A 26162-nucleotide genomic window follows, 5' to 3' on the forward strand; every position below is an offset into this window, starting at 1 on the left:
CAGATAGATCATATTCTTTAGCTTGTCCAACACCTATTTCCACTTTAAAAAACCATCATAAAAAGTTATGGGGTTTTCTTCTTCTTAAAAGCACAAGTTAAGGTGGTCATCCCGTGTAACCACCGATTTTTGAAGATTTTTTTAGAATTTATTATCGTGAAATGAAAAAACTTAAATTTAAAATTTTTTCTGTACATTAGCTAATCCTTATGAACTTTTTTAAGTAAACAAATTTTGTAATTTAAGGTAAAAAATAAAAGTCATGCCCAGCTCTTGACCGATGCTACGGCTGCTATTATGCCGGTCTCTTTCGACCAATTCAGCGATGTTATCGCAATTTTCGACGACAGRCCTTCCGGAGCATGGCGCATCTTCGACCACCTCTACACCAGAACGAAAACGTTGAAACCATCGTTGTGCGGTGGAAATGGAAAATGTATCGGGTTCATAAACTGCACAAATTTTATTGGCGGCTTGACATTCATTTTTGCCTTTATCGTAGTACTACTATAAAATATGCCGTATTTTCTCCTTATTTTGCTCCATGCTTGCGACGCTATAACTCACGAACGACTTAAAAGAAACGACAATCAATCAAACACGTGTTATCGCGTGAAATGATCTTTCCAAAAAGGTATAGCATGACCCGATGCGATGAATCGAGAAAAATTAAATGTTTTATAAGAATTTTTTAATGTTGCAAACATACACTATTAACAAGGAAATTCTGAAGTTTTTGGAAAAAAAATATTATAAACCGGGCATTGCGACGCCGTTTCCGGTAACTCCTCGGAAAAAAGATGCGCCCGTGTTGGCAGGATAACTCCTTATAGGACCATCTAAATTAAAAAAAAAAAAAAAAACAAGTAAGGAAGGGCTAAGTTCGGGTGTCACCGAACATTTTATACTCTCGCATCAAATACCGTATTTGTGTAAAGTTTTATTCCGCTATCATCATTGGTTCCTAATGGACATATTATACAGAGAAGGCATTGGATGGAGTTTTTTGTTAGTCGGTTAACGCACTTTTAGTGATTTTCAACATAACCTTTGTATGGGAGGTGGGCGTGGTTATTATCCGATTTCTTCCATTTTTGAACTGTATATGGAAATGCCTAAAAGAAACGACTCTATACAGTTTGGTTGACATAGCTATAGTAGTTTTCGAGATATGTACAAAAAACTTAGTAGGGGCGGGACCACGCCCACTTTTCCAAAAAAATTACCTCCAAATATGCCACTCCCTAATGCGATCCTTTGTGCCAAATTTAACTTTAATATCTTTATTTATGGCTTAGTTATGACACTTTATAGGTTTTCGGATTTCGCCATTTTGTGGACGTGGCAGTTGGCCGATTTTGCCCATCTTCGAACTTAACCTTCTTATGAAGCCAAAAAATACGTGTACCAAGTTTCATCATGATATCTCAATTTTTACTCAAGTTACAGCTTGCACGGACGGACAGACAGACATCCGGATTTCAACTGTACTCGTCACCCTGATCACTTTTGTATATATAACCCTATATCTAACTCTTTTAGTTTTAGGACTTACAAACAACCGTTATGTGAACAAAACTATAATACTCTCTTTATCAACTTTGTTGCGAGAGTACAAATATGTTGCTAGCCTCGAGCGCACAAGATCTCTATTGTGTGTTTCCGAAACTATAACTCGGATCAACCTAAAAATGTATGACAATATTATAGAGGTGTTTTTTAAATTGAATAAGCCAATAAAAAAAAGTCGATTTTTTGAGACCCGTAAACCCATGTAACCCCTTAAAGGTAGGCAAACGCCGGCCTTGAGTCCAGCACACTGGCTTACCTACAATCAAAAAGACAAATTGCATGTTAACCCGAAGGGATTTGGCTATCACCGGAATTAGAATCATTTACAAATCTTAAAAATTAAATTTTTTGAATGCTTTTCAACGTTAAAGCCCAAAATTTCATGATTTTTTGCGACTACTTTTTTATGAAAACAAAAACGGTTCAATATTTTTCAAAAGTCTTAGTTCGCGCGATCAATCAATATAACTGTTTTTGAAAAACCAGTTTAAAAAATGTAGTTTTGAGAATAACCAATTTGAAAATTTTGTGTGTGAGCCACGCATCACTTCTCTAACTTTCCAACTACATACTTTGAATTTCGGAAGATTACTTAACCAGCACATTATATGTATGCTCTAGTTGTGATTGATGCAAAACAACAGAAGTCGATTTTCGAAATCGTTACACGCCTCAGTGTTTATTAAATTCATTTGGTATACGTATCGTAACGCTTACAATTTCTAAGTTGTAAATACCTACATAAATAAATATTATGTTTATACAATGGTGTATAAAAATATAATTTAGCTAATCTAAGTATATACAAGTTGATAGCACTCTCGGCCCACAAAGCCGTCTGAAAAGATTTACAACATATAAAATATTTTGTCATTTAAGCATTTTATCACAACCAAAACTTAATAAGTACTAAGACTAACCGACTAAGAGGTTTTCATTGAACATAATTTAAAAATGGCAAACTAATTAAGTACTTAAGTACTTTGATATGCTTAAATATTAATTATGAAATATCTTATGAAATATTCAACAACAAATGTTTAAAAAAAAAAAAGCTTCCGATCGTCATGGCAATTATGGTAAATTAAGTAAAACTTTTAGCTTCATCAGTACTCAATATATTAAAATTGTATATACTATATGCGAAATAGTTCATTCTATAAACTATTTGTTCGCTGTCGCGTGTATGAACATAGCAAAACTGGTTATAAGAAATATTGCCGGCGGTATGGATGACAGCAGCTTATACGTCTCATCAGTTATTTGGCGTGTAGGTTTCTTAATTACCCAATCCATGCTGCGTTCCACTGCACGTTTCCACTTACCGTAGCGATGATGGCGTTCATCGTCCGTACTCGTGGGTAGAAAAGTGTCATAGTCCATAACATCATACTGTAACTCATCCGGATGAAAGTTGAACAAATCTATACCTTCCGCCTGTGCTGCACACAGCGCTGCACCAAAGGTGGTAGTATCAGTCACTTGCGAGCGAAAAACTGTTAACCCAGCCGTATCGGCCTGCAATTGCATTAGTAAATTATTCATACTAATGGAGCCATCGGCATGCAATTTATTAAGCTGGAAACCGCTCTCCTGATGCATGCACTCCAATATGTCGCGCGTTTGAAAACAGATCGCCTCCAGGGCGGCACGCACTATATGATGTTTAGTGGAATATTGCGTGAGGCCAATAATTAAGCCACGCGCTTCCTTACGCCAATAGGGTGCATAGAGACCCGTAAAGGCAGGCACGAAGTATACATCGCCCGTTGTCGCCACCTCCTCTGCGCATTTTTCCGCTTGCGTGAAGTCTTTCAAGAGACGTACACGATTCTCTAGCCAGCGTAAGGCGTGACCGCCTACCGCTACAGAACCTTCCAATGCATAGATGGCTGGTTTATTTGGCCCCAGTTTATAGGCGACTGTGGTGATGAGGCCATGCGCTGAAATAACTGGACGCTCTCCCATATTACAGAGTAGAAAACAACCAGAACGATAGGTGTTCTTAGCTTGGCCGGGCTTGACGCACATTTGACCCAAGAGTGAGGCATGTTGATTACCAATTATACCACTAATTGGTACGCCAGTGAGCACACATCGATCACTAGTAATGGGTCCATAGATTTCTGAACTACTACGTATTTCGGGGAGGATATTTCGATCTATTTTGAAAGTACGCAGCAACTGTGGATGCCAATGCAAGGTTTCGATGTCCATCAGGAGTGTGCGCGAGGCATTTGTGACATCAGTGATGTGTAGTGCGCCTGCAAAAATTTATTAAGTAAGAATTAGAATTTGGATATGGGAATATTAACTGTTTACCTTTAGTAAGATTCCACACAATCCAAGTATCTATGGTTCCGACCTTACAAAATCCCTCACGATGCACCTTTCTCACCTCGGCGACATTATCGAAAAGCCATCGCAACTTCAGCGCGGTAAAATAAGGTGAAACGGGTAAACCAGAAATGTGTTTGAAATGATTTTTGTCTTGATTGTCCAATTTGGAGAGCACACGATCGACACTCTGCTCACTGCGTATATCCTTCCAAACGAGCGCATTGTACAGCGGTTGCCCAGTTCGTGAATCCCACACAACAGTCGTTTCTCGTTGGTTCGTAACGCCAACACAGCTTATATCAGCTACGCTGTAACCTAGCGCGGGCAGCTGGGCGCACGCCTTTTCACAGCACTCATATACAGCGTCCATCAGTTCCAATGGGTTCTGTTCAAACCAGCCATCCTGCGGTGTTATCATTTTCAAATCGATTTGATAGTTAGCCACTTCCTTAAAGTAAGGCACAGAATATAGTGAGAACTGCACGCTACTGGTACCCTCATCGATGACGCCTACAAGACTCTTGCTTGTGGTAGATGGTGTTTCGGAGGTAATTATACGGCGCTTAGGCCCATTCAGCAAGCGTTTGCCTTCCGTCATATTTAGCACTCTCCGTGACTAATGGTTTAGCTGCCTTGTAATGCAAATAGTAATTTTCCTGTCACAATGCACCAGCTGAAATTTAGAGGTATTGGTTTACATATTACATGCCTTTAGTTACTTATGCAAACATTTGCACATACCTACATACATAAATGTCTGCTAATATAAAACTTATGCAAAATGTAAATGAAAACGAGCAGAGTTCATTGAATTTATTTTCAAAACACAGTAGAAATCGGATAGACTAAACAAATTCAAATGTATACATATGCCTATATTTATAAATTATAAACTGATAATTCCTCCTATCATAACAAAGAATTACTCACACTCCAATCTCCCACTGATGCAATCAAAACTCATGCCGAAAAACATGACAAATATGCTCAAAATGTCATCAATATTATATGAGTATGTTTTTTTTTTCATCAATATTATATGTTTTTTATCATAAAACAACTCTCCCTTCAAAAGTAAATGCATTAGTTTACATCCACACTTAGGTAGACAATTTTTCGAAAAATTTAAAGATTTTTCCAGTGTTCTACGGTGTTCCAAATCCAAATATATATTAGCATTTTATTTACAGCGTGGAGATAAATTGAAGTGACCATTTGCCTTTTCCTCTTTCTTTGATAAAAGATATACAACAAAAAACTCAAAGTTTTATAACGGGTGAACAAAGTAGAGATGTTTTTTTCTAGTAGAATTTCTTTCTTTGACAGATCACGCGTGAGCCGTCATATTAATTTTGATCAATATTGGTTGGCATTTCATAATGGAAAAACTTACGTCTGAACAACGTTTACAAATCGTTCAACTTTATTACGAAGATTCACGTTCTGTAAAGAAGGTGTTTCGCCCGCTTCGCTCAACTTATGGCTAACATAATCAGCCTACAGAACGTACTATTCGCAAGACCATAAGCCATCTCGACTCCCAGCATTCACTATAAGATAATATTCAACACAATAGACCACGTCCAGCACGCACAGTGAAGAAAATATAGCAGTCGCAGCTGAGAGTGTATAGGAAGACCGTGGAAAGTCGATTCGGCTCCGCATCAACTCGGACTGATGCATGGAGCAGCTTGTACAAGAACTGAAGCCGGTCGACCTTCCAAATCAACAATTCTTCGCTCTATGGGCTCTTGAAAAGTTCTAGGAAGGTTCGACGTTTTCGAGCCAAATTTCGTTTCGCGATGAGGGCCATTTCTAACTCAATAGGTATGTAAAGAAGCAAAATTGCAGCATTTGGGACGAAGAGCAACTAGAAGAGATTCAAGAGCGGATAAAGCAAAAAAAATCTCGCGTCAATTCACAACTCAGAGCAAAGCATCACGGGTTTCATTCGCCAGTTAATAGAAATGCTTGAACGAGTCATCAAAAATTGGACTCAATGAATGGACCATTTGAGACGTATCTGCGGCCAACATTTGAAAGAGATAATCTTCAAAAAATGTATGTCAAAGAATGTTCTTTTGAATGATAATAAACATTCTCCATCAAACTTAAAGTTTATGTGTGTTTTCTTTAAAAAAGTAAGGAACATCATATTGGATTGCCCTTTATAAACAGAGTTATCAATACTCAAAGTACACTCTTAAGGGGGTATTCTAGTCTAGAAATTTGAAAAAATCGAAAAACTGTTTTTTCATAATTCGATAGTTTTGATATTCAAAAATATCTCCCTAAAAGGATTTCTCAAATTATTTTCAAAGTAATAGTCATTTTTGTGACGTTGCAAGTAGACCGGTTGAGCGAACTATCTATCTATCTATTACGCTGCCCGAAACTTAAAGTAAAACTTTAAACGCGTTTTTCTCAAAACTCCTTTTTTATGCGTTAGCCACAATATCTATATTTCTAATCAGTCTATTTATTTGAAATTTAGCATGGATATTCTTTAAATGTATCTCTATCATTAGAAGCAACAAAAAATAAAAATTTGAAATTCATAATATTTAAAAAAAAATTGACAAAATTGAAAAATTAATGAAAAAATCGACCTTTTTTTTTGAGTAGCCGCCATTCGCCATTTTATGAATTTTTTTTTTTTTAGTTTTGCTGCTTCATGACATAGCGACATTCGTACTCATTAAGAATCTGTCATTGTTTTATTTTTCAGATGGCAAAGGTAGAAATCATGGTGATGAGAACACTACCTCTTTTTCCCCCCTTTTATTCAAGGACGCATAACTCGATGAAAAAAAAAATTTTATTTATTTTGTGTACTCTTCGAAGTTTAATAAACAAATGATAAAAAAAACGGATAATAAAAATATCTAGTGCTTCTTTTTTTTATTAACTGTTGAAAAAAGCTCGAGATTCGAGTCTCTAGACTAATACCCCCTTAAGTACTTCAATCTAACTTCCCAGCAAGCCTTCAAAATGGCAATAATATTATCTTCGTCAAACATTATCCATAAAGTCATAAAATTTTATACACAACACCATAAAACGCGCGCCTTGCATAACTTGACCACTTATAGCTCTTTTATACCATATAATACACATATCGAATCGGCACTGTAACGTATATAAATGTGTATATAATACATATATAGATGTATATATGTAAAACGTGGTATTTGCACACATACATACGTAAGCAAATATTTATATGTTCTTCGTATGTTGATAAACTACCAAGCGATGATATTCAAACATAAACATGGGAGTGACTCGGTCGAGCCCCTTATGTCGAGAGCGGAAACAAGTGTGCACGTCATAAGAGCGAATAAACAAAATATTTTGTGCACTATGTATATGTATATATAAAGAGTTGTATAAACATAAGACAAAACTCGTTTATTTGGCCTACGTGCACTGCAGTCCGCTCTGGACCACCTAATTACATTTTAACGTTACTAAAATCGTTGACGTTATTAGCCTATCATATTTTAACCATTTTATTATTAACTGTTGGAACGATAGGTTATAACTGATTCTGGGAAAATACATACTATTATTTGTATGCAAGTCTACGGATAAATAAACCGGCATACTTTTCGCTCGAACGAAAACACATTAGTACAGAGTGCAGTTTAAATTCATGTGCTTTTATACTCCAGCAACATGTTTCACAAGGTAGAATATTTTTGTTCAAACGATTGTTGTTTGCAAACTTAAAAACAGGATATACGTATTACATAATTGATTTCGATGTTGAGCAGATGGACCGCCTCAAAAAGTTATAAATCGTAAAAAATGTTAAATTTAGAATTTTGCAATCTAAGCACAAAGCTAATAATGACAAATGGTGCGTCAGATTTCGTAACTATGTGAATTGAACCATTTTCCCACCCACAAAATATTTACAAACTCATTAGCCAATTAAGCTGCGAAATTTAGTACAAGGGGTAATTGTGGAAAGTGGCCTGCATCGAAGGTGGGTGTGAATAGTGAAGAAGAAGAAGAAGATAGGTTTCACACAAACAGTTAACTGTCTGAGTAAAACTTTGTAGAAAGTCAAAATAAAATCTAGAACAAGGATATTTTTACATGAAAAGTCCATCATATAAACTACTCCACCACATTAGGCTTTTTAAATGTACAATAAACTTAAAATTTCCTAAAGTATACTCTGATACTCCAATTGACGAAATCCAACTATAACTTTAAATAATATATAAGATACCAAATACGTTGTGACAAAAAAGTACTCGGAAATTGGAAATAAAACGCAAAATATTTAATTATTCAACGATATTTATTATGGTGACTTCACTGTAATCCCCGCCAGATGTAATACACTTATGCCAACGATTTTTTCAGTCCTTGAAACATTTTTCATAAGCACTTTTTTCAGCTCCTTCAGCGAATTTTAGTTTATCTCTTCGATCGACTGAAAACGGGATTCGCGAAGCGGCAATTTCAGTTTTAGGAACAAGAAAAATCACACGAAGTCAAATCTGTTGAATACGGTGGTTAGAATCAGAATTTTCACGGTAATTGCGATACACTTTTTGAAAAAAATTCAGCTTTATCGAGACGCGTCCAGCAAGAACACGTTTCATACGCCAAATATTCACCAAAATCATTCGAACGGACTCGCAACAGCTGTCGAGTCATGTCGAACATGTCTCTTGCCATCTCTCTAACACTTGCCTGACTATTTTCAAGTACCATATCCTTCACTTTTTTAATCTTTTAAGCAGTTCAAGAGGTCGAAGTTCGTCCAGAATTACTGAATCGTGTTCAATGGTCTCTCGACCGTCTTGGAAGGCTGCATAACACTCGTAGGCTTGTGATTTTTATAAAACTGAAGCCTTTCGAAAATTCACAACGATTCCGCACACGAATTTTTTTTTATCCATTGTAAAAATTACAACGGACTACTAAGGTGTACCGACTTAAGCAGCTGCTGTAAACAAACTGGTTGACAGATCGCGTTCATAGTAATTAAGGATAGTCCTACCAACTTAGCAAAATACATTTTTTTGAAATATTATTTATTTGGAGAATTTTACTATAATTTCAGGCTGCTTTTTTTCACAATGCGTTTTTCTTATCTAATCAAGGTTTCGACGAATATTGAGTGTTGGTATCAATTGCAACATTTTTAATGGAAAATTTGGCAACATCTGAAAATGTATCGCCGCCTTTTATCTACGAGATAAATCAAATCGCGAGAGTATCAAATATTAGGTTTCCTCCGAACTTTGCTTTGCCTTACGTGTGTTTTTACAAATGGCCAAATATCGAATGTTCGCCCGCGTTCGAACATAGCATAGCCTGACTAGTTCAATTTATGTACAGACATATGTAGGTCTGTACTCGTAGAGCGAAACGTGAATTTGCAAAGTTGTTTACAAACAGCAGTGACAATAACCAAATTTTTGTTTTCTTCTATTTCATTTAATATTTTATTTATTATTTAAATTTAACAGAAATAAATGAGAAACTAAATCATACTAAACAACAAATTTCTTGTTTCACCATAGGAAATAGATTTTTTCTTTCACTGCTATCTTAACTTGCCTTCTTATGTAATAACCCTTGATAATATTGTATTATACATATATAGGCTTATTAAGTCAGTATAAAAATTAATGAATAGTGAAGCTTTTTGTAACTGAATTCACGCAAAGGAGAAACGAGTTTTTTAAAATTCATACGACAGCTAAATAATGAAGGAATAGAGAGGCCATCCAGGCTTTATTGAGTACTAACATGCGTTCTTACTTGACCTGTCACCATAAAGCTGAATTAAAAAAAAAGACATGCTTGGTCGTGCGAATTCAGATCCCAAATTTATGGAGAGCATTATAACTGGCGATGAGACATGGTTTTATGAGTTTGATGCTAATTTTTTTTTTTTGATAATCGTGGTTTTGTGCATCATGATTTTGTTCCGGAGCGACAGACGGTCAGTAAGCTGTTCCATTTAACCGGATTGAGGCGTTTGAAAACTTTTGGAATTTCACCATCGCATTGGTTGTAACCAAATTTAAAGTCAAAAACATAATGAATATCATCGATCAACTACCGTTTCATCAGATTTGGCTCCGTGTAATCTTTTCTTGTTCCCCAAACTGAAACTACCGCTCGGTGGAACCCGTTTACAGTCAATCGAAGAGATAAAGAAAAATTCGTTGAAGGAGCTGAAGACCATACCAAAAAGTGCTTATGAAAAGTGTTTCGAGGACTGGAAAAATCTTTGGCATAAGTGCATTACATCTTGTGGGGATTACTTTGAAGGCGACAAAGTAAATATGGTTGAATAATTAAACACTTTGCATTTTATTTAAGATTTCCGGGAAATTTAGTACCAAAGGAGCTTCAGTGCGGGGTTTTTCTTGTTTATGAGAAGCGTTTCGCACTTTACTCCCAACTTATTGGAATGTTAGTAGAGTAAATATTATGTAATCAGTTATAGCACCTTGCGTTCCACTTTAATATTTTTTCTTTTAATTTTTTATCACAACTTCCTCTATTAATGACTTTATCACAAAAACTTCGTAAAAAGTTAACATGTCACACACTTAAAAATTAGCGTATTGTTTTATAAGTCGGCAAATGTTTACGATTATTGAATTTACTCTTTAATTGCCGCAGTAAACATTCACAGCGGCAAATATGTTAACAACAACAATACGAAACTAATACACTTACTAATCCGCCTCAACTGTGTCTACTTCAGAGGGTAAAGTACAAACTGCGTCTAATTACATGCAACTCTGGAAGTTCTGAAGTCGGCGGTACAGCTGCACTTAAAGCTCGCACTTTGACGATCGCTTGCTGATTTTCAATGTGCAAAGATGATGATGACTATAACTCCAAATTGTTTGCGTTAGATATGCAGATGCGTATGTAGTAAGTGTGCGAGTATTTACTTTACTAATGCAATAAGCTTTCGAGCGCAAAACACGTCTGTACACCAGCTATACGCAATACAAACTGCCGGTCGTATTTAAGTGACAAACGTGGACACAGCCAATTTCGAAAGCATTGGCGATTGACCAAATGATCGCCGAACGAACTGGTAGGAGCAAAACGATGGAACTTTTATGTGCGATAACGACAGTAGAACAGTGTTTGACTGTATAAATTTATGTGTAAATGTAGGTACACATACTAACTTACATATAAAAAATATTTTACGAGAGTTGTGATAAGGAAAATCGATTTCAATTGCTTTTGTTGAGGCCAAGGGTCCCAATGACGACAGTGATGACAATGTCAATGACAAATCAGAAAATATTGAGATGTACGTCCAATCGTGCCAACAAAATAAGAGAGAGAGAGATCATGCGATCGTTCGGCAGCAAGGAACATAGCGACACCCTTGCCTGGATAACGAAGTATAACGTGAAGGAAGCTAAACTAGCTGTGGTTAAAACAACACATGCATGTGTGTGTGTGTGTGTGTGTTAGAAGTGTTCGACAATGATAACAACAATGATAACAAAGGCGCGTGTCATATAAATGTGATAATATTTGATAGATATATTGCATATTATTTTGGGGCTCGCCCTTGCGATAGAACACAGTTAGAACTATTTGCAATTTCAAGTACTCGCCAGCTATATCAATAGAGATTTACGAGAGGTCAAATAATCATATCGTAAAACACTCGTTTCGCGAATACTTAAGTGCAATCGCAATTTGCATAAGCGCTGTTTTGTTGTTCTTATTACACACACCCAAATACATATATATGTACATTATGGCAGAAAAAGTATCCGAAAACTGTAATTAAATTCCCCGGGTGAATGATATTTAAAAAAATGTATTTTGCTAAGTTGGTAGAACTGTCTTTAATGACTATGCCAAATATGACCGCGCTCTGTCAACCAGTTTATTTACAGCAGCTGCTTAAGTCGGTACACCTTAGTAGTGCGTGGCGATTTTTACAATGGTAAAAATATCGAGCAAAGAATTTGTCTCAAATTTTGCATTTCTAAGCAAATTTCGTGTGCGGAATCGGTACAAATGTGGAAAAAGGCTTATGGGTGATTCAATTTTATCAAAAACACTAGTCTACGAGTGATAAAAGTCAAGCTTTTCTTCGCTCTGAACGACCTTCGACTTCTTCAACTGATAAAACTATTAAAAAAGTGAAAGATATGGTGTTTGAAAATCGTAAGGAAAATATTAGAGATATGGCATGAGAGCCTGATATCTCTCGCGAGTAAATTCGAATGATTTTGGGTATGAAACGCGTTCTTGCTATTGATCGTGAGAATTCCAGTGCCACATTCATGGAGTACATTATAACTGCCTGTGAGACGAGAAAATAACGAACCGAAACCATAAAAAACCACACCAAAGGCGCTCAAATACAAAGGTGATGATCATTGTTTTTTTCGTGGGTTGGTACAACATGAACCGATGAAACACGGTATTACCAGATTTGGAGCAGTGTGATTTTTTCTTGTTCCCCAAACTGAAATTTTCGCTCAGTGGAACCCGTTTCCAGTCGATCGAAAATATAAAAAATTCCGCGGAAGGCCATCCCAAAAAGTGTTTCGAGGACTGTAAAAATCGTTGGCATAAGTGTATTACATATAGTGAGGACTACTTTGAAGACGATCAAGTATTTATTGATAAATACAAGGTGCGTTCTTTTTCAAGCCCAGTTTTTCATCTATATATCGACTGGTACGTTAGAATCTGCTATCTTTATCGATTGTCCAGTGAGAAGTTCATGACATTTCATTGATTGGAAGTGAAGTTATTGCGTTTTAAGTGTCAGTATGTTTGTGTTATCGATGCGAAAATGAGCTTCGAACAAAGAGCAGAGTGCTCGAGTGGTTTCAACGCCGTTCCCACGACAGTCGGGTCTACGAAAACCGGAACGGACCCGGATTTTTATCCGGCCAAGGACTGTCAACTCGGCAGAATTCTGCCGTTACAACAACAACAACAACAACAATGGTTTCAACGTTTTGAAAGTGGTCGTGAGGATATAAATGAGGATCAACATGTGGGCCAATTGAAATCCGAGATCACCGGAAATTCCATCGAAACTGTGCGTGACTACATCAAAAATCAGCCGAAATCATCACTGAAATTCATGGAAATGGAATTGAACATCTCCAGAACACCGACTGACGACCAAAAATTGCTCAGAATCCTATATTCGATCGACGCTTGTGACCGATTATTTGACCAAAAATCACATTTTAACCATTAATTATTGCTTTTCGAAAAAATGCATTTGCCCATGAAAGGAAAGCGTTATGCAGACGTAGAGGCCGTTCAAAAGGCTTGCACCGGCATACTGAACCGTGCTGTTGAACCGTGCAAAAAGCTGTATTAAGGCAGAAGGAGACTATTTTGAATAAAATAAATTGATTTCGCCGAAAAAACAATTTGTTCTGTTTTTTTTTTTTTTTAAGTTAAGTTAAGTTAGCAATATAGCCAATAAAGAAAATGATGTGATTTTTGATAAATTTTGTGGGCTGCTTATTGACCTCATAGCATACATACAAGTACAATATAAAATTCGGTTGAGTGGCTGAGTCATATGGACGAAAGAAAAAAAATAATGGACGCCAGCTGATATCGATAAATATAATATGATACATGGTCATAATTCGCTATAAATAGGAATTTTTATTATCTTCTCTCATAAGGTATGGAATCACTACAAAACTGAGAGAGGATCTCGACGAAGAATTACGGTAAAAGTGTACAAGATAAATAAAGAATTAGATACATATATATAAGTGATCAATATGACGAGAAGAGTGAAAATTTGGGTGAGTGTCCGTTCCTAGAGTCCAATTTTCGTTTACTCGTTCGATCATCTCGACGGGTAATTGGCGACTGACAGGCGTGATGTTTTGCTTCAAGGCATGAATTGAAGCGACATTGGCCGCATAGAATTTACATATACGCACAGGAAAATGTCGAATAGTGTGATTTCACACGATCTTGGTGGCCAATCGACCGGGCCAAAACGTGAAATTATCTGCTCACCGAGTATTCTCTCAATAAATCCATTGATTGATGCGATGTTTGGGAAGTGGCGCCGTATTGTTGAAATCAAATGTCGATAAGATCACGAGCTTCAATTTTAGGTATCAAATTGTCGGTTAACATGGCGCGATAACGGTCGCCACTGACGGTTACGTTCTTATCGACATCATTTTTGAAGAAATATGAATCGATGATTCCATCGGCTCACAAACCACACCAAACCGTTTTTTTTTTTTTTTTTTTTTTTTTTATAGCATCTTTTTTTTTTTTTTTTTTTTTTTTTTTTCCCAAATGCGGTAATTTTTTTTTGTTTACATACCAATTGAGACAGAAAAAGGCCTCATCGCTGAACAAAATTTGGCTCGAAAACGTCGGATTTTCTTGGAACCTTACAAGAGCCCGCCAGAGGAAGCAGAGAAAGAAGAAGACTTCCACTACATTAGAAAGACCAGGTGGAGACGGACCTGGTTTCCCTTGGGATCATCAATTGGCGCCAAGCAGCGAAAAGGAAAAACGACTGGCGCGCTGTTCTTAATTCGGCTGTAACCGCGTAAGCGTTGTCTACGCCAGAAAAGAAGAAGAAGAATTATTTCAAACACATGCTATTATTCTGCTGCCTCTTAAAATAGGCATTTTTAATTTTTAAGTCACGTTTATACCGAAATGCTCATACTTTGCTGTTCAAAGTGTTTAGCATTAAAGATAAATACTCTAATCAGTCGTTGGCGTGAAGTGTCATGTATATATGTACACACCCCTTTTCATTACCCCAATGCCACATTTTTAATTATATTTGCAAATATAAATGAGATATTCACATTAACATATTGATGTTTTAAACGCGCGGGCTTTCGACTTGTTATCTTCTATAGCTGCATAGATAGATGAATATATATTGCGCTTACATACTATATATACATACTTACAACAGCAGGTATAAAATTAATTGTGCGACGGAACATATTTTTGTCATTAAATACAAATACATTTATACATGCCTCAGCATGTGTAAATGCGTTTCAATGCAATTTATTTAAGCAATTCTGGTGCCAAAATATACGGCATCACACTGTGTACACAATTAGTTATTCACACAGACACAAAGCAAGTTCAATGATACAGAATAATAAAGAGCTTTTACAAAAAGTTCAGAGATTGGCGTGCACAAGTGTAGATACGAACGGATGATTGATTTCCGGTCTGAAAGTCTGCTTTCATTTTATGATTTCCTAATCCAGCATTATTGGACTAACCAAATTGCAATAAAGCTTATTGAAAAATTTTCTAATTTTTTTAACTTTATAACTATTTTTGTAATAGCATTTTAGTAATATTTTGTAAGTTTTTCGAATGCAATCTTTGAAAATTCAGCCATTGGCAGCAGGTTTTCGGAGATACCGCTCAAAAATATGTCCTCGCAGTAGTCAACATAACAGACGAAGGATTCATCTAAAATCAAAAATTCAAATTTCATCGGTTAGTAGATGATTATAGGTTTTGAACGAGTGGACTTGAAGCATTTGGAAAAAATGCATTTTTCGCAAAGTTGCAAACAAAACAGTTTGATTTGAGGATTAATTTTTACCATAAATTGTCTCGAAATTAGTTGTAATCATACTTTTTAGAAGAACTGAAAATTTTCAATAAGATCACTGCATTAGTTTCTGAGAAATCATGACCACCGACATTGAAAACGATATAGCACCACGAGAAAAAAACAATCACACCTTGAAGTAGCCGAACGGTATAGTCTAGCCTATCCTTTCACAATAGGTGTTTAAGTGGAAAACAAGAAAAAAAAAAACGTTAACTTCGGTTGCACCGAAGCTAAATACCCTTCACAGGTGCCGTTCCCACGACAGTCGGGTCTACGAAAACCGGAACGGACCCGGATTTTTATAGTGAGTTCCAAGCCGGCCGTGAACGTGTCGAAGACGAAGAGCGTCCAGGGCGACCATCAACCGCAACCGACGAAGCTCACATTCAACAAATCAAAGATTTGGTGTTGAAAAACCGTCGATTAAAATTTAGAGACCTTGCTGATGAAGTTGCCATATCGAAAGGCTCAGCTAATACCATTTTGAAGGATGTTTTGGGCCACAAGCGTGTCAAATCTCGACTAGTACCGAAACGTTGAAACGATGCTTTCCGACTACCAGGGTGTCATAAAACGCATTATAACTGGCGATGAGACTTTGATCTATGCTTACGACCCCGAAACAACCGATCAATCGAGCGAATATCGTGGCAAAAGAGAGCCGAGACCAAAATAAACGCGCCAAAGTCGCTCAAGGTCATGTTGACAGTTTTCTTCGATTGTCGTGGTGTTGTGGATTGTGAATTACTTCCAACCGGTCAAACAGTCAACAAGGAATATTATTTGAACGTTATGCGTCGTTTGCGTAACGCTATCCGCCGAAAAAGACCGGAATTGTGGAAAGACAATTCTTGGTTTTTACACCACGATAATGCACCATCCCATACTGCCCTCGTAATTCGTGATCATTTCGCCAAAAACTCAACAACTATCCGCAACCACCGTATTCACCTGATCTGGCGCCGTGCGACTTCTTGCTATTCACCAAGCTTAAGAGACCACTCCGGGGACACCGTTTTTATACGATAGAGGAGATTTAAGCCGCAGCGAAAACGGAACTGAAGGACATCCCGGAAAGTGACTACAACCAGTGTTTCGAGGATTGGAAAATCCGTTGGCATAAGTGCATTGCATCGGGAGGGGATTACTTTGAAGGGGATGAAATTGATTTGGAAGAATAAATAAAGAAATATTGAAGAATTAATACAATGTCACCTTATTTTTTTTTTTTTTTTGTACAGTAGTATATATAGATTAATAAGAAACGCATTGAAAAAATTCAAAATTTTACATTTATTTATTTTTATTGTCTGAAAACAACTAAATTCGAGCTAAACCATAATAGGGATTTGCTTTAGTCTTGTCCAATACTACTATGTAGTGAATGGGAATTAAGGTAGTATCGTTTTAACCATTTACTATTATCATGCCATATACTAAAAAGATCTTCCCTATATTTCATTAAAGTACCTCGCATACAATCACCAAGCATATGGAGTAAATTCAGCCGAAGATACGAAATTTCTAAGTTTAGTTATAAATATGTATGTCCAGTTTTATCTATTTTAGGCCCAAAGTTACACTGTTATGAGTAAAACGTGTTCTTTAATTTTCAATGAGATAACTCATATATTGCCCGATGTATGTAGACAGAATAAAGTCACAAAGGGCTCAGGGAAGTATTGATACACAAACACACACATTGTCAGGAAAGGATTCTGTCTGAATTTCACTTTAGGTACTGCAGTCAATATATTCGGTTCATACGGCTTATACAATTTTAGTTGGATTTATACAAAGCTACGTAATAAATTTAGTCGAAATCGATCGGTCGGGTACGGAGATAAGGATTTACTCCGATACTTACATGAATGAAATCGAACAATTTTTACCACACAGATGTATGTATTTGTACTAGTATATAAGTAGATACATATATGACCGTTGCAATCACAATAAATAAAACTTAAGATACGAGTACGGTATATGTACATATGTATGAATGTATGTTGGTTTTGGATCTGTTATCAATGTTATATTTATAATAAACCATTTATTGGAAATATTTTTGGAAAAATAGGCAAGTATAGTAGAAGTTTTGAGATAAGAAATTTGTGCTAGAATTGGACGAAACCCGATATTCCATTCATTGGCCTTTTTTTAGTTCTTTAAGGGAAATATTGTACGCACTTCACGAACGCCAGTAGTTCCCTCAGAGTTGCACAATAATTTATCTCAGGCTTGCTAATTGTTTCACTATAATACGGTACCACTTTTTTAATGACTTGTGAAAGAACACCTCCTACTGCAAATCTTCCTCAAGACGTATTTAGCAATTTAACTTGGCCTAATTTTCCTGCCACTGTCCCAATATAGCTTACTGAACTTATTTAATATTCTTACTGCAACACGTTTATCTTGCCCTGGTTCCGCCCACAAGTAAGTTTAGTGTAAATAACTGGTTCTGATTTTGATGTAATGTGCTGACTCTCTGTTGTGATACTCGTCCAACATTGTATAATATTTGTTATCACATTTGAACATAAATCGCACTTCCACATTTGCATAAGTCATGATTGTGTTCTCCATGTCGATTTTGATTCCCTGGTCTACTGCAAAAAATTGTGTAAGACGGCTGCCTTTTCCAATTATGATCTCGTACTTTACTTCTCCGAGAACTTGAGTAACTTCTACAGTTGAAGTAGGCAGCTTTGCCTCAGCTACCGGACTTTATTTCCTTATTAAAAGGTTTTCATCGAATTTTGGGTTTTGGCGCGCCCGTATCTAGTTATAGTATCTGAGTTCCCGATGAACTTCATGGATGTATGCGCATAAGCTAAGTGAGCTAACCTCAATCTCTGTATAACACTTGCTGAAACTTATTGGGTTTCTGGCGCCGATTTTTGCCTCGCGGTCTGAAATGATTTGTAATATCTACGCTGCAGATCCCTTTAAAGCAACGAACAATGTAACTACTTGATCTTCAATCTTCCAGTTATTTAAGGTGCTGTCTTTTCGAATTGAAACTTAAAAACATGGAACGGAACTGTGCCATCAAAGAATGGATGTTTTACATTGGCAGAGGCTGTTGACATAATTGCCTATTTAAATGTAGCTCGCGAAGACGATCTTTCAATTCATCTGAGCTTCCAACCGCGTTTCTAACCATGGGATCTCGTATTTGCGTTGACCGAATATTTGAAGTTAAAATTTTCAAACAAAATTAAATTTATTTATTCCGAAATAGGTATTAAAAAATGTAGAAATTTAATTTAATGTTAATTCCTAAACATTTTTTCAATTTTTAATTATAAGCTCGAGATTTAAGTTTTTTTAATACTTGCTTATTATCATATGGCAGCGCTCCATTTCCTCATAATTGTTAGCACATAAATGATGCTCACTACGAATGTAAAAAGTAGTTTTAAAAGTATAAGTTGACGTTAAATTGTTGAGGAAGGTCAATTTTAAATAGATTTTATAATTTCTATTTAAATTACAAAAATTTGTTACAGTTTTTTTGTTAAGAATGAATGCACAAGGTGCGCGAATTCACAATAGCCATGAACAATAGTCATTTACAATAAATTGACCGAATCAGCCCTTCATATATCACTAAATTCTGCAATGGGTGTTTTAAATCAGTCAGCAATCTTGCAATAGCAAGAGAATCCCCCTAATGATTATTTCAATTACTTTTAAAGTGTATTGTTTACAACCCGATTAAGTCCTCACGTCAATTTTGGAAAATAAATTCATTGATCAATGACTCAAAACAATAATTTCAAAACATTAAAAACAAATCCAATAATTAAATCAACTCACATAATTGACGCCTTAAAAGGCTCGGCCCGATAGCATTGTTACCAGTTTATTTTCTTTTTACCACCTCATTTTACATGACAAGCCCTCGACGAGCCCACCTGGTGCTAAAATGTGATTGGTTTACCTTTAATTACATTTATACATACGTATAGAACGTAAATACATAACATGTTAGTTTTGAGGTATAAACACTTTCCTTTTTAATTTATTGCAAAGTTAGTTTTACGAAGTTTCTGTCATCATTGATTAGTTTTATTTCTTTATTTTACACTCTGACTTTTGCAATTGCATTATGCATTACCGATGCATCAACAAAACATTGAATATGTAATATAAATATGTATTTATATCAATTTATAACTTTTAGCACAACGCAATTATTATTTAATTTTCACGTTTAGCACAGTTACCCTTGGATTTGATTTTCGGTAAATAGGCAAACCCAATTTAATAATTAAATTATTTTTAACTCAACACATGACGAGCCCACTTTTCACTAATTCCAATTTGACACCCTTTTAAATAAAACCTTTTCGACTGAACGTATGCTTCTTATTATAGGCTGCCCTCATCTGAAAGAAATTTAGCTCGCTTAACGTTGCAAGCTAGTTCTCGTTCACTAGGCCTCGAAAAAATAAATGTATCTGTTCGCGCATATATTTCTTTCAACTGTTACTTTGATAGAAAATTTCACACATTTAAAAAATAAACAGAATAACAACATATAAGTTAAAATTTAACCAAACTCTCTCACATTATAAGCAATAATTACAAGCAAACGCTAGAAAAACAAGCAAATACTTTCCTATTTTATTTTTATGATAAATTCAAAAGAAAAATCTAAAAAAAATTTAAAATTAATGTAAATAATAAATATGTTTTTTTTTTTAAATCTATAAAAAGTTATATAAAACAGTGGTTGATTGTAATTGTAAAAAATTAAATAGCTCAAACACCCTTTGTTCAATTACATGCAATTGTTTCCTTTTCATTTTGTTCCGATTCGATAAAAAAAATAATGCAAATGTTGCCGAACATGGCGTCAAATGAAAAATTTTTGTGAACATGAGAACTATAAAAGATATTCAGTAAAAGTGAATTATATCTAATACAAAGTTAAAATATATAATTAAGAATCCATAATGATGGATGTACCACCTCCACCAAGAGGTAAGCATAATTAGTGATATTAGCAATGTACTTTGTGTACCGCGAGTTCGTGACCACAGCATAACCCCATTTAAACCACCTATAGGGTTCATTAAAAACTAAAATACATTGGAATATGCAAATTTTATTACAAGAAAATTTTGTTTACACAGATTCCAGTCTTCGCAACATAATCGACAAATTGGCAGAATTTGTTGCACGAAATGGGCCCGAATTTGAAATGATCACCAAACAAAAGCAGCACGGCAATCCAAAATTTGATTTTCTTTATGGAGGCGAATACGCTGGTTATTACCAATATAGAGTGGTCGCAGAACAAGCGTGTAAGCCACCTCGGTGTATTTTCAGTTATTTTTCTAATAATACACTTTATTAAGCTAAATATTATACAAATGTAAAATTTTTATCAAATTGCAGTTTTGAAGCAACAAAGCGGACTGCCACAATCCTCTCAACATACTTCAGTTCATCATATGCCGCATAATCAAAATCAACAAACACTATCGCCAGCTCTGCCTCATCATTTCACACAAGGTCCGCCAAATCAAATGCACATGGCACAAACATCGGGATTAACTCAAAATTCACATGAGGGAAATAATTTTAGTATGAACTTACAACAACCTCCACCAACTTCGGCAAATAGTGCGAGCATAGCACTAAATATAACGGGGCAAATAGAAGCTATTAATATGCAACAAAACACTTTACGGGAACAAATTCATCAGTCCGAGTCGAATCTCTCCGCACAACATTCGGTAATTCTTACTTAAATAAATTGTTTATAATTTATTTTTTTTGGGGAAAAGTCTTTGTAAGCTAAAGCTCAACATTAGAAGCAGCGATGAATATGAAATTCTATAGATTTGGTATTTTACGCGTTTTTGAAAAAAAAAAAAATATTTTTGATGTTATTGGAGTTATTTGATCATGCTTATAGCAGTTGACACCTAATTATTTATAGTGAATAGTGATTAAAAAAAATCGAAAAGTGAGTACAATGTATTTTATAACGTTAATTATTCCTAATATACCACAAAACAATTTTTTAACTTTCAGCTAACTATTTGAGGAAAAATAAATAAAAAAGTACCAAAAAGTGCGGTAGCTGTAATCAGTACGACTACGACGGACACATGTAGTGTTAACGTTTATTTATAATCTTTGGAATTTTAATAATTAAACTTTGGTGTTTTAACTAAGTTTTACTACAATTGTGTTTACTTTTCCTTGGGCCGCTATAGATATATATATAAATATTTGTGTATATTTCGAAATATACCTTTAACATAGAAAGCTTTTAACTTCGTGGGAAATTAGTTGCGATTTGATTCATTTAAATGGGCTTTCAATAAGCATTTGTTTGGCATCTGCTACAATTTTCAGGTGTATATTTATATAACCCTTGCATTCTAATTTGCGCTTACAAAATTATAACGTGTTTTTTTTTTTTTTTTGAAAACAATAGATATTAAGTTATTTTTTACATACTATAGTATGAATGATAATTAATATGCAAATGCACATATGTACATTTATTACGCCTTCAAGCCTATATTTAAATGTTTGCTTTACTTATATATTTTTAAAACCTCCATATGACACAAACAAACCTCAAAACAAAAAAACAAACAAAACCTATTTCGCCTTGAAATTGTTGTGGTTCGAATTCGCTCAATCCTTCGTCTTTGCACTACGTTCAAAAAAATACTAAAAACTTTAGGCAATGATGGCACAACAATCTAAGCAAGTCGATGAGGCCATTGAAACGGCGCAAAATACGCATTTGGAAAAACAGGCCGAGGAGAATAGCATAGCGTTGCGAGAATTCGATGGTATACTGCAGCCAATTATTGAGTCCTGTACCAAGGATAGCATCTCTGCAGGTAAATATGCGCAAATCCATAAAGACGTTGAATAGTTTGTAAAATTCTTGAGCTCGTATTAACTATTAAGAAAAAAAAATATAGAAGTAAAATATAGTTTTTTATAAAAAATAGTTAGTCCTTATGTTATTATATGTAATACTCTTTAAAACTTGCAAAAATGTTAACAATATAAAGTAACATTTTTGGTATTGCAATTTTAGGCAAAAACTGGATATTACAGCATTCATCCGACAGCGCAAAAAGCAATGTTGTTTTACAATATCTTTTAAAAAAGTATGCGTCAGTTAATCAATTACTTTATTTAACTAATTTATTAACTCATAACCAAAATTTCTCTTCCACTCGAGGTGACCAAGATATGCAATAGGAGCGACATTTTGCCTGACCCATATTAACTTTCTTTTGAATATAAATTTATTTATTTAATTTCTTGCTCCCTCACTCGTTTAATTGAATACGCAAAGAAGCGAAAGAAAGCTAGATATTTAAACTATATTTCCAATGGTCAGTATTGCAGGGAATACATTTTTCGATTGAAATGTACACTCTGAAATACTTACTTTTGTGTAGACTTAAAAAGCCTCTTTCCTAATTAAAAAATAAAATAAAAAAAACGAAAACAAATTTGCAAATTGAAGTAGAACGAATATTTCGCGTAAAAATTAGACTTTATAGAGAACAATAAATTTACAGTGGGCAAGAGACACGGAAAATATCTTTGTGAATTTATTTTTAGGGCTTTGGTCAATGGTTCAACGTTTCAACAAAAATTGCATCTTATATATTTAGTAAATGATATACTCCATCACTGGTAAGTTGGGCCAACATATTTCTTTACTTAATACTTTTAATTGAAATAAAATACAAAACCAAAATTGGTAAAACAATAAAATTGGCTTAAAAATGAAAATCCGTTAGTAAATTTATTTATGTCCAAAAATTAATTTAATAGAAGTCAATTCATAAAATATAAATCACACATTAAAAAAAAATTAATTCAGCCAATTTATGCATCTTTAACTGATTTGCATCTAAAATAATATTTCGGTTTTGCAGCGTACGCAAGAATTCTCATGATCTGAAGAACAATTTGGAAAATGTGGTTATACCGATGTTTTGCAGTGCAGATTTAAGTAAGTTGCACCAAATAATTTATAAAAATATATGCGCTATTCTATAGTAAATGAAAATGAAAAAAATTATTTTATTTCTTTAAAGTCGCAAACGCAGATCAGCGTGCCAAACTCACTAAACTTTTATCACTTTGGGAGTCAAAAGCAAAATTTTTCGATGCATGCGTTATATCGAAGCTGCAATCGCCCGATTCTTCAATGCAGGAATACAAAACGAATTTGCAGAATATGCATCAAGATATCGTCACAAAATTTGCGCAAAGCACAAAGGCCACACTAGAAAAGTATGTAAAATTTACACTTATTTTGACATATAGTATACTCCATTATAAATAAGATTAAATTGCATTTTTTGTCGCCTCGTCAAACCCACAATCAATTTAGCTACCAGAAACAGCATCAAATCTTCATTCAGCATGCAACACAACAAATCACACAATTGGAGCAACAAAAGCAACAGTTAGAACAACAAATGTTGGCGTCTGTATTGCCGAATGCAGCTGCGATTTTGCCCGCAGCCGCATCATTACCTCCGCAGCAACAGCAACAACAACAACAGCCAGTTATTCCGAAGATTCCTCCACTAATGGCGCAAAAGGTTTCTATGCCAGATGATGACGAAATTATGAAACCGCCGGGTGTTGATGACAGTAATTATAGTGGTGGTGGTGTTGGTGGAGGGCCCGTTGATTTTGGCAATGCCAACAGAAATCATCACTATCAACAACAACAACAACCACAAAAGCAAAAATATGATAACAACATAAATTATGGACAAACAAGTGGTCCACAGCAAAATAATTTCACGCTAGATAACATGACTCAGCCAAACAGTGCGGGGAATTTCTTCATACCGGACCTGTCAAAACCGCCTCCAGGTTTTTCTGGTGGAGCTAATGCCGCCGTCAATCCATTGCCACTAGGTTTACAACAACCATTTGCTCAAATAAACAACATTCCGCATACTGGCAATAATAGCAGCGGTGTAGGCGCTGGCAATATCGATGGAGCTAATCTTAAAGCCGCAGGTTCCAACATAGACGTGCTGGCACTCAATGCTGCCATACAATTAGTTTTAAAACAACAAAACCAACAATTACAAAATTCTCAGCAAAATGTAGAGGGAACCGTACAGCATCTAGCACATACAGATTTGTCGACAAATGTGCCACCATTGACGCAAGCACAAATGCCGCCACAACATATGCTAGACAATGAAGAAGTCACAACTGGACAAATGGCCGTTATGACGCCACAAACTGAAGCAGAGGAAACGAAACCATCAGCGCCTTACTACGATTTGCCTGCTGGATTGATGGTACCATTGATACGTCTAGATGATTATAACTACAAGCCGCTTGATCCCGCGGATATTCGCTTGCCACCACCTGCGCCTCAAAGTGAGCGGCTAACTAACGCATTAGCGGCATTTTACGCGCCACCGACGCATGATCGACCACGTGATACGTATGCATTCATTCTTATTTTTCACATATGTATATGTATAGTTTAAATTATATGTTCTATATATACACCTTTTGTTTTAAAACAGTGAAGGCTGGGAAAAGCTGGGACTGTACGAGTACTATAAGGTGAAAAATGTGGCGAAAAAGCAGAAGGAGGAGGAAATACAAAAGGGTGAACGCGAGAAAACACGCTCACCCTCGCCGATTGTTTTGGAAAAGCCAAAATCGAAAAAACTCAATAAACGTTGCTATCGGTAAGTAAATATGCTAAAGTGATAACAATTTCGTTACATATAAAGCGGTAATTTTCCTCTATTAACATATATGTATGTATGTTAATTTATAGTTCCAAAAGTCGCAGCCGGTCTAAGTCACGCTCACCATATCGATCACCACCTCCAGCTCGTTCATCCTCCAATCGGCGCAATAATCGTTATAGCCAACGTAGCCGATCACCAAGACGTTCACCACAACGAGAACGAAATGATCGAGAACGCGATTCTTCTAGCAGTAGCCGTGAAAATAGACCAGAACGTGCCAATCCACGACGTGAGCGGTCTGTTACACCGCCAAGTTTCTTGTAAGTAAACCAAAACTTCTATCAAATATGAATAAGCTTAAAAATTATAAAATAATTATAATTTTCACAGTGGTGGAAATTTTCCGAAACCCAATGAATTTATCGAAGAAACGAATAAGGGGCATCAAATGCTAAAGAAAATGGGTTGGGCTGGCTCAGGTACTGGCCTTGGCTCGAAGCAACAGGGTATTGAACAACCCATCTCAGGAGGTGAAGTGCGCGATAGAAAAGACATGTTTAAGGTAATAAAAATGGAGCAAATCACTTCCACAATGCCGCTAGTTACTGATCTTTTTTGTAGGGTGTTGGAATTAATATGAATGATCCCTTTGAAAATTTTCGCAAAAACAAGGGTGCAGCTTTTGTGCATAGGATGCGAGCACGAGATGACAAAAGTTAAATCTTTTTTTTTTTTTTTTTTTTTTTGTTATTTTTTCAAATTTTTTTTTTTTTTTTTTATATATAAATTAAAAGGCTAAAAATATAAATAAAGTTCAATTATTATAACAGTGTCTTCAGATTTATTCTTGAAAAATAATCTATGTTCGATAGCTCTATTTA

The 26162-nt window shown here is 35.4% G+C and overlaps 2 protein-coding genes across 3 annotated transcripts; one reads left to right on the plus strand and one right to left on the minus strand.

Moving 5' to 3' along the window:
* Window positions 1–2219: 2219 nt before the first annotated feature.
* On the minus strand, window positions 2220–19851 carry LOC108978476 (glycerol kinase-like). Of its 2 annotated transcripts, none has more exons than XM_018948796.1 (3): window positions 19364–19851; window positions 3895–4585; window positions 2220–3836 (listed from the first exon to the last, which is right to left on the minus strand). In XM_018948796.1, exons 2-3 carry the CDS (start codon window positions 4508–4510, stop codon window positions 2737–2739), a joined length of 1716 nt encoding a protein of 571 aa, XP_018804341.1. In that variant the 5' UTR covers window positions 4511–4585; window positions 19364–19851; the 3' UTR covers window positions 2220–2736. The 2 variants fall into 2 exon arrangements, with proteins under 2 accessions (XP_018804341.1, XP_018804340.1); XM_018948795.1 differs by lacking the exon at window positions 19364–19851 and adding an exon at window positions 10630–10927.
* A 529-nt stretch (window positions 19852–20380) lies between these two features.
* Window positions 20381–26039, plus strand: LOC108978475 (calcium homeostasis endoplasmic reticulum protein). The gene is made up of 13 exons (XM_018948794.1): window positions 20381–20533; window positions 20686–20856; window positions 20951–21291; window positions 22257–22419; window positions 22623–22695; window positions 23159–23233; window positions 23479–23555; window positions 23641–23839; window positions 23940–25022; window positions 25108–25275; window positions 25368–25601; window positions 25672–25843; window positions 25903–26039. The coding sequence occupies exons 1-13, from the start codon at window positions 20506–20508 to the stop codon at window positions 25999–26001; spliced, it is 2883 nt and encodes a 960-aa protein (XP_018804339.1). The 5' UTR covers window positions 20381–20505; the 3' UTR covers window positions 26002–26039.
* The last annotated feature ends 123 nt before the right edge of the window (window positions 26040–26162 follow it).

The sequence above is a fragment of the Bactrocera latifrons genome, unplaced genomic scaffold, assembly GCF_001853355.1.
Source record: "Bactrocera latifrons isolate USDA-ARS-PBARC rearing strain unplaced genomic scaffold, ASM185335v1 scaffold_122, whole genome shotgun sequence".
Taxonomy (NCBI): domain Eukaryota; kingdom Metazoa; phylum Arthropoda; class Insecta; order Diptera; family Tephritidae; genus Bactrocera; species Bactrocera latifrons.